General features: G+C 24.2%; 3 protein-coding genes across 8 annotated transcripts; 2 read left to right on the forward strand and 1 right to left on the reverse strand.

Moving 5' to 3' along the window:
- Positions 1-10: 10 nt before the first annotated feature.
- LOC113558864 (origin recognition complex subunit 2) lies at positions 11-4,510 on the forward strand. Of its 4 annotated transcripts, none has more exons than XM_026964450.1 (13): positions 11-188; positions 451-576; positions 656-724; positions 1,056-1,142; positions 1,854-2,003; positions 2,556-2,663; positions 2,748-2,873; positions 2,939-3,108; positions 3,173-3,390; positions 3,459-3,591; positions 3,669-3,912; positions 3,995-4,231; positions 4,295-4,494. In XM_026964450.1, the coding sequence occupies exons 2-13, from the start codon at positions 480-482 to the stop codon at positions 4,492-4,494; spliced, it is 1,839 nt and encodes a 612-aa protein (XP_026820251.1). In that variant the 5' UTR covers positions 11-188; positions 451-479. The 4 variants fall into 4 exon arrangements, with proteins under 4 accessions (XP_026820251.1, XP_026820259.1, XP_026820244.1 ...); XM_026964458.1 differs by lacking the exon at positions 11-188 and adding an exon at positions 195-364 and having other exon boundaries at positions 4,295-4,510; XM_026964443.1 differs by lacking the exon at positions 11-188 and adding an exon at positions 195-360.
- A 44-nt stretch (positions 4,511-4,554) lies between these two features.
- LOC113558885 (guanine nucleotide-binding protein subunit beta-5) lies at positions 4,555-10,894 on the reverse strand. 2 transcript variants are annotated; one of them, XM_026964475.1, is made up of 10 exons: positions 10,610-10,894; positions 7,850-8,064; positions 7,638-7,774; positions 7,440-7,558; positions 7,127-7,256; positions 6,924-7,067; positions 5,939-6,079; positions 5,782-5,878; positions 4,987-5,153; positions 4,555-4,713 (listed from the first exon to the last, which is right to left on the reverse strand). In XM_026964475.1, exons 2-10 carry the CDS (start codon positions 8,034-8,036, stop codon positions 4,702-4,704), a joined length of 1,134 nt encoding a protein of 377 aa, XP_026820276.1. In that variant the 5' UTR covers positions 8,037-8,064; positions 10,610-10,894; the 3' UTR covers positions 4,555-4,701. The 2 variants fall into 2 exon arrangements, with proteins under 2 accessions (XP_026820276.1, XP_026820269.1); XM_026964468.1 differs by having other exon boundaries at positions 10,507-10,894.
- A 179-nt stretch (positions 10,895-11,073) lies between these two features.
- On the forward strand, positions 11,074-14,116 carry LOC113558898 (DNA repair protein complementing XP-A cells homolog). Of its 2 annotated transcripts, none has more exons than XM_026964486.1 (7): positions 11,074-11,113; positions 11,532-11,711; positions 11,823-11,940; positions 12,407-12,537; positions 13,424-13,595; positions 13,651-13,768; positions 13,832-14,116. In XM_026964486.1, the coding sequence occupies exons 2-7, from the start codon at positions 11,602-11,604 to the stop codon at positions 13,984-13,986; spliced, it is 804 nt and encodes a 267-aa protein (XP_026820287.1). In that variant the 5' UTR covers positions 11,074-11,113; positions 11,532-11,601; the 3' UTR covers positions 13,987-14,116. The 2 variants fall into 2 exon arrangements, with proteins under 2 accessions (XP_026820287.1, XP_026820282.1); XM_026964481.1 differs by lacking the exon at positions 11,074-11,113 and adding an exon at positions 11,406-11,468.
- Positions 14,117-14,603: the final 487 nt, after the last annotated feature.

The raw sequence follows: 14,603 nt of genomic DNA on the forward strand, positions 1-14,603 counted from the left end.
AAATTGGATGAAAATTTATTTGGATATAAAATAAATTACTTTTTGCTAATTTTTGAGGTTAAAATGATATCTAGTCAAAAACCGAGGGAAACGGATAATTTTTATTTTTCCTTCGAACCAAGAATCAAGATCCATTACTACATTATTACATAGTATAGTATATACCATCTACCAACTGATATCGTACGGTCTGTAATAGAGTAGTAGTGTAAATAGTAAACTGTGTATTAAATAATAAATATTTATTATTTGAGTATTGCATGACGGATGTAGTGATGTATTGTTGACTGTTGATGTCTTATAGAACTATTGTAATCTTTAAATCTGTAATTAGTAACAACAATAGGTACTCAGTAGTCAGTAGGTAACAAATAAATTAAAAATAAACGACTATTGAAGATTTAATTCGTTTGAAATATAAACTTCGAGGGTCCTTTTTTATTTTTGCAGTATGAAATCGTAAATACTATAGTATAACAATGGAATTACCTAGTATTGGTGATAAAAATGAAATCCAAGTGGAGTTTATTGATGATCAAGCAGTTCAACATTTAATAATAGACGAGACACTACAGAGTAAGTATTAAACTGTAAAAAACAAATTAAAAAATAACACTTATTAAAATTAAAAATATAAAACAAAAACTTTTTGCAGAAAATCATTCAACCAGAAAAAAAAAATCTATTGAAGTCACTTTGTCTAATTCTGGAGTTCCAATTAAATGCAAGTAAATTATAATGATTCTTATTAGTATATATATATATATATATCAATAATATATTTATGGGTATTCACCTTCTTTAGAATTAAAATAAGAAGTATAACAAGTTAATGTATACCAATAAATACTAAATAATGAAAAATTAGATTTTAATTTAATTTGGTCATTTTTCCTATCAGTTGTACTGACATCAATATAAATTTCTCCACAAGAATGTAAATAATGTAATCATTTATTCGGTAATCTGAAACATATTTTGTTTTGAAAAACTATTGAAAAAATTAAAAGTATGGCAACTAGCTATAAAATATCTAAACTTTTTTTATATTTTAGGTAAAAAAACAAATCAAATATTAGATGAGAGTTTTGATGATGAAGAGTCTAATGAAAATGACTCAAATGCAACACTAAAACCAAAAGGTAATATTTAATAGCAGGGTCGGATTTAGAGGAAAGTTAATACATTATTAATATTAATATCTACAATATTGCGATTAATAGTAAATATAGAAAAATTTATTTGATTAAATGTACACATTAAAAAATAAACATAATATGGAACTTTATTTTTCTATTTAAAATTTAATTTTCTTTAAAAAAGCAACAGTTGTTTTTTATTTTACCTATTATTATTATTGTTTATAATATGCATTAAAATAAATGAGATTTAAAGATAGTAAATGTTTTTGTGCTGTCCAATACCGCTGTTACTCATAGCAATAAATGCATTTAGTAAATAAACATTGTATGTGGATCAGGATTGGAAACTATACATTAAAAGTTGTAGTAAAATGGTGGCAAAAATAAATTCTCTGTTAAAAATAATTTGATGATTTTAACTATTATTATTATTATTATGTTTGGGCCTAGTATAAGTTCAATGGCCAAAATATACTCTTCTTATACCTTACTATTTAAAAGTACATAAACTAATAATTTATTATTGACAAATTTAAAAAAAAAATAAAAGAATCATTTAATAATCAAAAAATGAATTGTTCTGTTTATTTTGTGGGACCTTTATAATATTTTTTGTCCCAAGGCCAACACATATCTAAATCTACCCCTGCTTAAAAGGTAATACCTACTAGTTAATAGCCATCAAGTATTACATAATATTATTGTTTACAGCATTATTTGATGATGGAGATGTGCCAGGTGAACGTATGTTTAGTTTTCATTCAAAAAAAAATAAAACATATAACAAAAAAAATACATCTTCACAACATAATGAAAATCATAACAAAGATGATCAAAAAATGTCTAATATTCGTCCTCAAGGTAAATTATTACATTAATGATTAATATTAAAAATATGCCATGAAAAAAACTACTTATAATTTATTGGAGTATTAAAATATATGTCCAAACAAAAGTAATATAATAATAATGATATTGGGAGAAAGGAGAGAGTTTAATTTTGAATATAATACATTTAGTATTGTGTAGTACTGGAGTGTAATATGTCATTAAATTGGTCACTAATGGATATGTTGAATTTTAATTCAATGATCATCAAATCATTAAAATCATTGTGTTTGAAGAAAAACAGTGAGCAATTATGGTCTGTTAGTCCATACTTTATATTTCTTAGTTAATTTTGTCATATATTTATATTGTAATTAGAATTTTTTTCATAATAGTAATAATTAATAATTAATTATTGTCAAAAAATAATTGTATATAGTAATCAGTAATTATTTTATAGGTTCTCTCTTTTTTACTCAACAACAACAATTTTATTACACATAAATGAACATTTTTAATAAATTTAAAATTTTTATAAATATCATAAGCAGCATTAAAATATAAAAATTGTTTCTTTTTATTTAGCCATCTCTGATGATGAGTATGAAATTAAATCAAAAAATTCTCACAGAAAATCAACTAGAACATCTACATCTGCTACATCTAAATTAAATAATGAAGTATCAGACATTGGTAATAAAATTATGTTTAATAGCCGATTGGTTTATCTTATATCTTATATATATATTATTAATACTCAACCATTTACGGTTATAGACTCTCCAAAAGTAACTAATAGCACATTTGATCACAAAACACCTAAAAAATTTAAAAAAGTTCAGAATTGTTCGGAACATGTATCATCAAAAACACCAAGAACTGTTCGTAAACGAATTGCAAAAGGTTAATACTCTATTTAATTTTAAATTTACTATAAAATTAATGAATATTTAATTATCCTCTTTCAGGAATAGCACATCAAAAATTAGAACAACTTAATGAATTTAATGATTCAGATTATAGTATTAGCGATGAAAGTGACAGTGACTCTAGTATTCATACAAATCTTAAAACTTTACAGCCAGAAAACACACATATTTCTTTAAGAAGATCTATAAGAAAAAAGGAAATTCCCTTTGTAAGTATATTTTGTAAATTGTATTTACATATTAACATTTTTATTTTTACAATATATTTTCTAGATATATAAATCAGATGAATATTTTTTATCCAAGTCTGCTAAATCTGTGAAAAAGTCTAAGACATCAGACAATACATTAAAATTATTGAAAAATCCTGTTTTAGACAAAGAACAGGTTGATCTTCTATCAGGAAATTCTTATACTAAACATGATAAAAAGATAAAGACAATGTACAAAGATATTATGTCGAATTTTCCATACTGGTTGTCTTTGCTTAGGTAATTAATTATTATTATCCTTTGTACTCAAATTGTTATACTATATTATACAGTAACTTGATTTTTAGGGAAGGATTTAATTTACTACTTTATGGACTTGGTTCCAAAAGGCAAATCATTAATGATTTTAGAACGTCTGTGTTGGCAGAAGAGTCTGTATTAGTGATTAATGGATTTTTTCCCGGACTTACAATGAAAGAAGTACTAGTTATATTTATGTTTACATTACTAGTTAATAACACCTCTGACTTTTAAATACCTTGTTTGATATTTTATAGATACTTGAATCTATAACCATTGATTTATTGGATTTAGATAGTTGTCCAGGAAGTGCTGAACTTGCAATTCAGCAAATAGAAGAAAAACTAAAATTAAAAACTTCTGAACATATTTATATTCTTATAAACAACTTGGACGGAGTTGAATTGCAAAACTACAAATCACAGCATGTACTTTCAAGGATTAGTTCATTAAAAAAAGTACACCTAATAGCATCTATGGACAGAGTAAATTCTGCTTTAAGTTAGTATCATCTGTTTGAAATTTAGCTTATACTTAAGTCTTTATGGCATGTATTCAATTGTTAAATATTTTTTTTTTTTAGTGTTCGATAATACAAAACTTGGGGATTACAATTTCATTTGGATGGACTGTACAAATTTTTCACCATATACAGTTGAAACTAATTTTATACAATCATTAATGGTAAAAAATATTGGAACACAGCATTCATTTTCAGGCTTAAATAATGTTTTCAAATCGCTCACATCCAATGCTAAAAGTATCTTATTATTACTGATTAAAGATCGTATTGAAAATAAAAATGATAAAAAATATGGAGGTAAATTATTTTTTTGTTATATTTATTATAAAATAATTTAAGAATGTATAATAATTTGTATAGGAGTTCCATTTTCAACCTTGTACCATTGGTGTCGACAACGGTTTCTAGCTAGTACAGATCTTGCCTTGAGAAGTCAGTTAACTGAATTTGTTGATCATGAATTAGTAAAATGGAAACGTGATGCTGATGTACTCTATGTTCCTGTAGATGTTAATGTGCTTGCTCAGTTTTATAAACAAAATGAAGAAGACGATGAATAAAACTCAATGTTTGGTATATTTTGTTTTAAAATTCCAAATAGAATAATATTTAAAATAATATAATACACAACATAGAATAAAAATTAATTTTTATATATTTAACTATTCTATGATTATATTATTATTTACTTGTCAACATTAACTTGTATAATTGTATGGAACATATTACTGACTAGATCTACATTCGAAATTTTGAATTTTCATAATTTATGCCCATACCTATAAAAAAAAAAGTTGTTTATACATTTAATAAATTTTACAGAAAAAAGTTATAGTAAAAGTATTCATTTTACAGCACTTTATTTAAAAACAGTTTGTATATATTTGATTAAGCTAAGATAAAACTAATTAATGTTTATTGAAATTTGAGAATTATATTAAATAAAGTGTCACAATTTAAATAATAACAAATAATTTAGCTATTAAGTATCTAAAAAATGTATGTTATGTAAGTTATGAATTCTTGAATTATTAATAAATCAATATACATACACGTAAAGAAGCATCCCAACTCGCAGAAGCTAATGCTGTTCCATCAGGTGAGAGTTTTATACTTGTAACTCTATTTTCATGTCCATATAATAAACTCACTCTTTCACATTTTAAGCTATCCCAAGCATTTATTGTATAATCAGTATAGCCTCCAAATAATATTCTACCTAAACACAACATAATTTTATTATACTAATTACTTTAAATTATGAAAAATAAATTTTATTTATCACTTAATAAATCATTAAAAACATTTATAATATATTATTATATACATGAAAGCTATTTAATGCAAGACACTTGTCAAAGTCTTACACTTCATAAAAGGTACCTAATATTATTTACTAGTGATGCACAACAATATATTCTCAGTTATCGATATCGGTTAATGGATATAAAAAAAAAAACGATATCAATGTATTGACAAACGATATCGATATCGTTTTTTTTTTTGGAATATATATTTTTTACATCAAAAAAAGTTTCCATATTATATTATTATTTATTATACACAAAAATTAAAAATTAAATTAAAATTACAAGTACATTATTTAATATTTAGTGTTGACTTCAGTAACAGCTATAAACGTATTACGTTTATTGTAGGGACCTTATCGTGATGCTTATCGTTAATGTTAATCGTCAATTAATTTGACCGCCGATTCACTGTCAAAACTTATATAAATAGAAAATAGAAATTTCAAATTGAAACAATATCAATTTGCCATATCGATATCAAAATATGACATTGTTGTGCATCATTATTATTTACTATATAGATTAAATAAAACTTACCACTGACTGAAAAATCGATGGAATTAACTCCAAATAAAATACTTTCTTTTGAATACACAGCAACTTCTTTGTCTGCTCTTAGATCATACATCCGACACTAAATTATATTAAAAATATATTAGACACTTAACAAAAAAAAAAAAAAAATTATTACTACCGTAGAATCGTCTGATCCGGACGCTACAGCATCTCCGCTTGGATGATATTTGACACTATTTATATCAGAAAGATGACCTTCGAATGATTGAACACTTTGACCAGTTCTCATGTCCCACAAAAGTAACATTTTATCACAACTCTAAGAAAAATAAATGTCTAACTAAAAACAATTTTTATTAAGAATAATAACTAATTTTTGTAAAAATATTAAATCATCATTATTACTTGCAAAACATATTATATTAGGGCTAGACTTATATGGATTAGCATATTTTCTAATAATTATTCAAAACATACCTTTGTGATAAGGAAATTTGTTTCATACAACTAAGGAGTTCAGACATTTTTTTATATTTTATTAAAAGGCCACAATTGATTCAATTATTGATGGAAGATAAAAATAAATTAATCAAAATAATTCTTTATTACTTTTTCATTAAGACCAAGAGATTTCCCCCCAATTTACTCAATATTCACTTAATTTTTACTATCTTGACAATAAAATATCTAGGTTTGACATTTAAAACTGATTTGTATAAGCCATTTTGGCTAGGAATGTTTTGATGTTCTACAATAAATTTAACAAATTAGATTTTTAGGCCATAAATGATAAATGTATGCTTATTTTTAGATTTCTTGTGCACGAGGAACCTGCTTTAATTATGATAGTATACCAATTTATAAATATATTTTGTGTATATTAATATATTAATATTATGATGAATTATATTAAATTATGAACAAGCTCTATAAGTTATTGCAAGGGTCACCAACCTTTTCAAACAAATGAGCTACATTCATAATGTTAAGACCCTGAAGATAGACATCTAGGAGAATTTAGGTCTATAGGAAGAGATTTGTTTGATGAGCAAAAAAAAACTGCTTCTAAGCTTTTATAATCGACCTGTATTCCTAGAAAGATCAACCAGTCGAATCGCTATCAACTGGTTAGCAATCTAAAAAATACAAAAATAATAACTTACACCTGATATAAAAGTATTGCCAATTTCTGATGGTGACAAATCAATGGACATTATGTCACCTGTATGGCCATGGAAAGATTGTAACATTTGACCTGATTCAACATCCCAAAGTGCAGCAGTAGCATCGCCACTACCAGTCAAAATCTTTAAACAAATTGAAATATAAAAAGGTATTGTTAATGTGTATAAAAACTATATATTACTTGTTGATCTGAATTTGGAAATAAGCAACAAGACATGAAATTTGTATGAGTACCAACAGTCTTCTTTTTAGCAGATGGATCTTCTTCGGGATTAGAAATATTAAACACAGTAACTTTGTTATCCAAACCACTTAAAATACAAAAAGACAATTTTTTTATTAATAAAAATAATTTAGGTTTTTATACCTAATTTAAAGTCTACATTAACTTATTTCATAATAATAATCAGGCATAACTGATCAGGAGTTTATTCATTAATATTCAAAATAAAATATATTACAAAAATCAATGATCTACCCTAAATCAATCTTACCCGCATGCAACCAAGTTGCCTGATGGTGAATAGGCACATGCCATCACCCAAGTTGTTGGCATTGTAACAGTTTGTTCTTTTGCAGATGTAAATGCATCCCAAATTAGTAATTTACCATCCTAGCATTTGTATGCACCAACACCAAGCAAGCATATTTTATTAAACACTTTTGCACATTTATAAATTTATAGTTAATACCTGTGAAGATGAAACAATATGTCGTTTATCTGGAGACCAATCACAACATAACATTTTAGCTTGATTTCCTTTTAAAAGACGTCTAGGTTTTATATTCAGAAATGTGACTTCCTCTAATCGTTCCGCAACATTTGCCACTAAAAATATTTGTAAAAGTCATTAAAAAAAATATAATATAGCAAATACAATAATTTTTAAATTAAACTATATACATGTCACATCATTAAGTTTTTTTCTTTCTTCTTCGAGTTTGTGTTTAAGGCAGTCAGCTTCACGACTCAATAATTCAACTGTTTCAGTTCGAGTATTTACGTCTAATGCCATGTCCAAATTCCAAATGTTCCTCAATGCAATATCTGCCAGTGGTGGTGCTACTGAATATGACTTACAGTCTTTCATTAAGCAAAATTGTTGAATTGTTTATATTCTATAAATATTTTAAAATATATAAAAATTAATTCTAACATCTTATAACTAATAATTAAACTAGAAAAAAAATATATACACATTATATTTAATTATAATTACTAAGCAAACAATAATTTATACAAACTATATATGTTTACTTTATATAAACAATATTTGTATAAAAATGCTACTCTATACAAAAAAAGTTTAAAGTATTTTTTTTGAAATATATAGTTGGATTAGATATTTATACATTACAAACTGATTCATCAATCAGTGTCAATCTATTTTTTCCTAAAATAATAAATATATTTAAATTTAGGTTTGGAATTTTTTAGTACACAAAAGGATTACTTATGCAATTTAAATAATATCTTGTAATACAAACTTCTTTTTTAATTTAAATTATTAAACATATAATTTTAGATTTTGAGTAATTTTCTGATTATATTGATTTAACAAATATATTTTTATTTTTGTGCGTGTAGACACGGTAAGTATAAAAAAAAGTTTTAAACTTGGAATATAATTTTGAATAACAAATTGGATCTAAAAAATTAAGGAAAAACGGAAAATCCGATATTAATATTAAAATATGTTAATTATTTTTAAGATATTAACTTCCTATTAATACTATTAACTTATTCACACTGTTTATTATAATTCATATGAAACTATAATTTATTTTAATTAATGAGTTTACACTTGTAGTAATTAATATACCTATCTAAGTATTTTGTAATTTCTAAAAATTGTTAATGCTCAAGGATTAGATATTACATGTTATATTTTATTTTTTAAGAAAAATTATAGAAATAGTCTTGTATTTATTTAGTTTATACAATTAATATAACTCAAAAACTATCCATTCTATTTTCAATATATTACGTGTATCAAAATTATCTAAAAAATGTACGGTTAACAAAAGAATTTAAAAAAAATAATGATGTACTTATTCAGTATATTCTATAAATATATAAAAATTATAACTATTTGAAAATAGGGTCTTTAGATATTATACTTAGAAATTTAAGACACTATAATTATAATAATAATAATAACACTATTAAAGAATTAAAGAGAAGAGCATATGAATTATCATCCAAGTATAAATAAGAAATGGCGTCAATTTCAAGCTTAAAAGTACCTCATTTGGATTATAATGAAATTTAAGGTTTTATTAAATTGAAAGTTACAGCTTGTCAATTTTTTTTTTATATTGTGTTAAAATTTTGTATGAAGATATACGTGCAGGCTACGGGGTTAAAATGCATTTATTGAACCACAAAGTCATTTGAGTTAGCCTTGTCATAGAACATTGTTGTACAATTCTCCACAAGCTTTTACAGTTTAAAATGCAAATAATGAAATAAGCGAATTAATGAATTATTATTCATACAATCTTAATAAATGTTGTTTTTTTCTATAAATGCTTTAATATTCACAAATTAACAAGTTCAAATTATGATTTAATACTAACAAAAGTTCAAAATTTTTAATTTAAAATTGCATGCGTCTAAAATTGTTATACTGTAAGTTAAATTATATTGTGTAAAAGGCATTTTAATTGTAATTTACACAATTATTATATAAATATATGTATTTACTTAGTGTTATCTAAAGTCTATCTACTTATAAATAAATGCAAAAATGAATACATAAATACCTATAAAAATTAAAACATAGTATTTATAAATTATAAAATGTTGCATTAAATTAGTTAGGGTCTTATCTTAAAAATTATTTTTCGATTTTTATTCATATAATGACATTTTATGACTTTACACAACAATACTATTATAGGTATTGAGGTAATTTTAATAAACTATTTTTAGTGCAGTATATCAAATCAATATATTAAGGGTTAAAAATAGAGAGCTGGGTGGTTTTTTAGAAATCTTACTAACTACAATTTACAATTTCATTATTTAATAAACAATAAACAAACAAACTACAATGATTGTTGAAATTTATTTAGTTATTCAACAAAAATTACTTAATTAAAAAATGGGGTAGTAGTTTTTATCTCTTGATGTTTTTTATGTTACAACAATATCTTAATATAAAATATTTATATATTTATTCAGGGAATAAATGTTATCATAAACTTATAATATTTTTAAGTCTAAGTAAAATTAATATTTGCTTAGTGTTGTACATAAATATCATGTTTACCAGTATATTATGATATATTATTTTTTAACCATAAACTAAGAACTGTACCGATAAATATAATTTGTTCATCTATTTACTTAATAAAAAATATAATCAAATAATATTATTTTCACTAAATAAATCAGTTAAATTGAATTACTAATTAATTTTATCTTTCTTAATTATTAAGAATAATATAGGAATAAAAACAATTCTAAATTAAGATTTAAGCATTAAATAAAAGATAGTATAATATCAGTCTTTTAACTATTTATAATAATTAAAAATAATATATTATGATCCGTACCGTCATAGTTTCATCCAAGTAGAGACAGAGAGAATGATAGAGTGAGAAAATGAGTGAGTGTGTGAGAGAGTGAGTGCAAAGGGCAGAAACTTTAAACGCTTACCTCGTTCAATTAATCTCCTATTCAGGAAAATCTTCACTGAAAAAAATCATTTCACAGTAACAACTAAAGATCATTTACTTTTTGTATTGAAACTGAAATCCTCTCAGAACGCAAAGGCAATAATATAGAATTTATAATCAATATATAAGCACAGCCGACGACCGTCAGCCAGCAGCCTGCAACTCAGCTGGACAATTTTGAGTTTTCTCAGATTTTAATGATTTTATTTTGTATTATCAAAAAACTTTCCAAGCTGAGCAACATTTTCCGTATTTCTCACAAAATTCAGTTTTTAACTATTTGGGTACTACCATGCATTACCATGTCGAGGACAGTTAGTACATTGGTTTATGGTAACTCTAGTTAGCCCAGTAAGTTATTTCAACTCACTGACTGGTCCCACTGATAACGACAAACAATTGCATTTTCTATGATTAGAAGTTAGATTATCATTATGTTCAAGAGTTAACAACTGTCGAGACGTTAGTGCAATGTACATAAATAGTCAGTACTCAGTAATTACAAATTAGTTATTAATTATTAGTATTCTAAATTCTTGTCTATAGTAGTAATTACTACAAACTTAATACTAGGTACCTATAGAAGCACAGAATAAATGAAATTTCATTTATTCTGTAATAGAAATATAGAGTATAGGGTATTATATATAGATACATATTATTAAAGTCGTTACTTTTTTCATTATTTGTAAGGTATTTTCATTTTTATTGTATTGGTATTTCAAAAATAATATAAATATAACTTTTAATGAGATATTGTAAAAACTGTAAATTGATAAATATGTTTTATGCAATCGCAAATCACAATCATTAATAAATAATAATCAAAAATGTTTTAGGTAGGTATTATACTTTTAATTATTTTTATTTTTTAATATTACCAGTGTTATTGTTTTTATTAGCTCAAACGATTGATTGGCAGCTATCATTGTATACAAATTATAATATTTCATATTGGAACTCTTATTTAAAATGGAACTTACAGAAGATCAGAGAAAACGTATAGAAGAAAATAGAAAAAAAGCTTTGTTAATAAGACAAGAAAAATCGAAAGCTAGATCAACTGTACAACCTTATCAAAAGTATTAATTTATTTAAAAAAATAAGAGTAATAAAATATATTCTTAAGTAATAATATGTATTAATAACTGTTACGTACACCATATTTTAAAAATTAAAATTTATTGTTAAAGACCCACATTATCAAAGAAAGATAAAAGTCATCAAATCACAGTTGCTGGTCAATCATATGTAGACACTGAAGCTGGGTTTTTGCTTAATGAGGATGATCTATCAGATAAGAATAAGCCGGTATGATAAACGATGGTTCTTAAATAAATAATTTGTTAGATCATAACTTGAAAGTCAATATTAAAAATCAAGACCTTAGTAAAAAAAATTACCTATGTAGTTGATTGTTGGTACTGCCTAATAAAAAAATTTAATAATTGCTTCATACATCTTTTGGAAGATGTAAAATAAATTTGTTTTGAAATTTAACAATATATATTATATATATTTAATTATTCAGTATGACATTTGTAATAATTTTGTTTGTTCAATTTCAAACATGAATTATTTTTATTTTTTACCTTAATGAATTCTATTTTTTCTCAATAAGTCACATACTAAACCTGAAAATTCCCAGTAAGTCATATGGTGAAATGTTGTTATTTTTACTCAGTTAAAGTGCATATATTTTAGTAGTTATTATTTAGATTATCATCAATACATTCTAACTAATTAATATTTATATGGTTTATTTAATTTAATTTAGATAATACTAGCATCAACACCAAATCCAATATTATCAAAAACTGAACAGCCTTTATGTCTTGAATGTAATCATGAATTTGGTATTTCTTATTTGATGACAAATTTTGATCATCCTGTCTGTGATAGATGCAAGTATGTAATAATAAAATATAAATTTAGGTTTTTAATTAATATAATAGATTACAGTTTAGTGCAATGGTTTTCAATCTGTTGGATATTTGAAGTGTGTCACATCTCCCATGTTTAATATATATATGTTACGGTAAAAGTATAAAAACCGGTTAAAGCTAGAATTTACCTGTAAATCCTAGGTTTCGCCGACTACTGTTGGTAAATGTCCAAGTAATAAATGTAACTAGTACATTTAATATGTCAATTTTTGCATTAGTACTTAATAATAATAATAATAAAATAATATACTTACTAATATATTAGTCATTGATGTAGTACCTACCTAATATACTTAAATAATAATAATAATTAGTAACTTTGGTAAAAATGTTTGGACTTTTATTAACACTGATTTTTTTATCCTAAGATTTACCAAATCTCGTTTGTAAAAGTCCGAACTACAAAAATCATTCAGGGTTTGACCAAACGATGTTGTATATCCTAGGTTTTACCGAAATCAATTGGTAAATGTCCGAAATTTAGACATTTACCAACAGTAGTCGGCGAAACCTAGGATTTACCGGTAAATTCTAACTTTTACTGGTATTCTTACTTTTACCGTAACATATATATAATGATGTAAAATATGAATTGGAATGCTGTAAACATTTTGTAGAAAATTGTTAAAATGGTTGAAAACCATTGGTTTAGTGAAACTTTTGGATAATAATCCCTGAAAATGATACACAAAAATAAAAAAATGCATTGAATCCATTATACTAGAAGCTCCATTGTAAAATTTAAAAGTTGATTACTTAATAATTAATTAATATTAATAGTTATAGTTTTAGTAAATTTTCAATTTATCTGTAATATAAAATATGAATTATAATTTTTTTTTAAACAGGGATAAGTTTGGAAAAGAAAAATATGATTTAATTACCAAGACTGAAGCTAAAAAAGAATACTTATTAAAAGATTGTGATATTGATTTGCGCTCACCTCCACTTAGGTTTATTCTGGGCAAAAATCCACACAATTCAAGATGGGGTGAAATGAAATTATATCTTTTACTTCAAGTCTGTAAAAATAATGTTGGTATAGTAACATGTGAATAATATGTCATGCTTATAGGTAGAAAAAAGAGCATTAGAAGTTTGGGGTTCTGAAGAAGAAGTAGAACGACAAATTGAACTAAGACAAGAAAAGCAAAAGGCCTCAAAGTTAAAAACATTCAAAAAAAAAGTCAAAGGTATGGTAGTGTGAATTTATCATAATTTTTTGATACATCCTACTAAAATTATTTATTTTTCAGAATTAAGAATGTCAACTAGGAGTAGTTTGTATACTAAAGTCACAAAAGCTTCTCATCAACATGAATATGATACAGAGATATACAATGAAGAAGAAGACAATTATGAACGCACTTGTACTTCTTGTGGATTTCATGAAATTTTTGAAAAAATGTAAATAAAATTGTACGGAACTATTTATACGATCCAAATTCTATTTAAAATCATTATTTTTGTAAATGTGTACATTTTATTAAAGTATGTGTTTTAAATTAGGCTTTCCATTATCAAGAACTTGAATAATTAAAAAAAAAAAATATGTATAATTTAAAACATGATTTTTGATTTTTTTCATTATAAATTAATTTAAACTATATATGTGTATAATATATTATACAAAATATGAGTAATATTTTTATACTAATATTTAAGTATTGGATTTTATTTATTTTTTTGGATGAGATATTACATCTTAACTTGCTGAAAAAAATAATCATTATTAAATTAGTAAATATTTACATTCATTGTACTATTTAATATACAATAACTAAAACAATAGTAAAAATTTGAAAGAAAATATATTATGACATTAAATTTGTACATTCCAAATTTAATGTATCTTAGTTTTTACTAACATAACTTCCAGTTAAGTAAAACAATTTTATTTTTAAAAAAATTAAATTTTCATTATAATAATTTTCAAGTTTTTTACTTTAAAAAAATTATTATTTAAATGTAATTTTCTGTTATGCCGACTACTGGCCAATGCTACGACTACCGCTGGTCTAACTTTAT

The sequence above is a fragment of the Rhopalosiphum maidis genome, chromosome 1 (assembly GCF_003676215.2).
Source record: "Rhopalosiphum maidis isolate BTI-1 chromosome 1, ASM367621v3, whole genome shotgun sequence".
Classification (NCBI taxonomy): Eukaryota; Metazoa; Arthropoda; class Insecta; order Hemiptera; family Aphididae; genus Rhopalosiphum; species Rhopalosiphum maidis.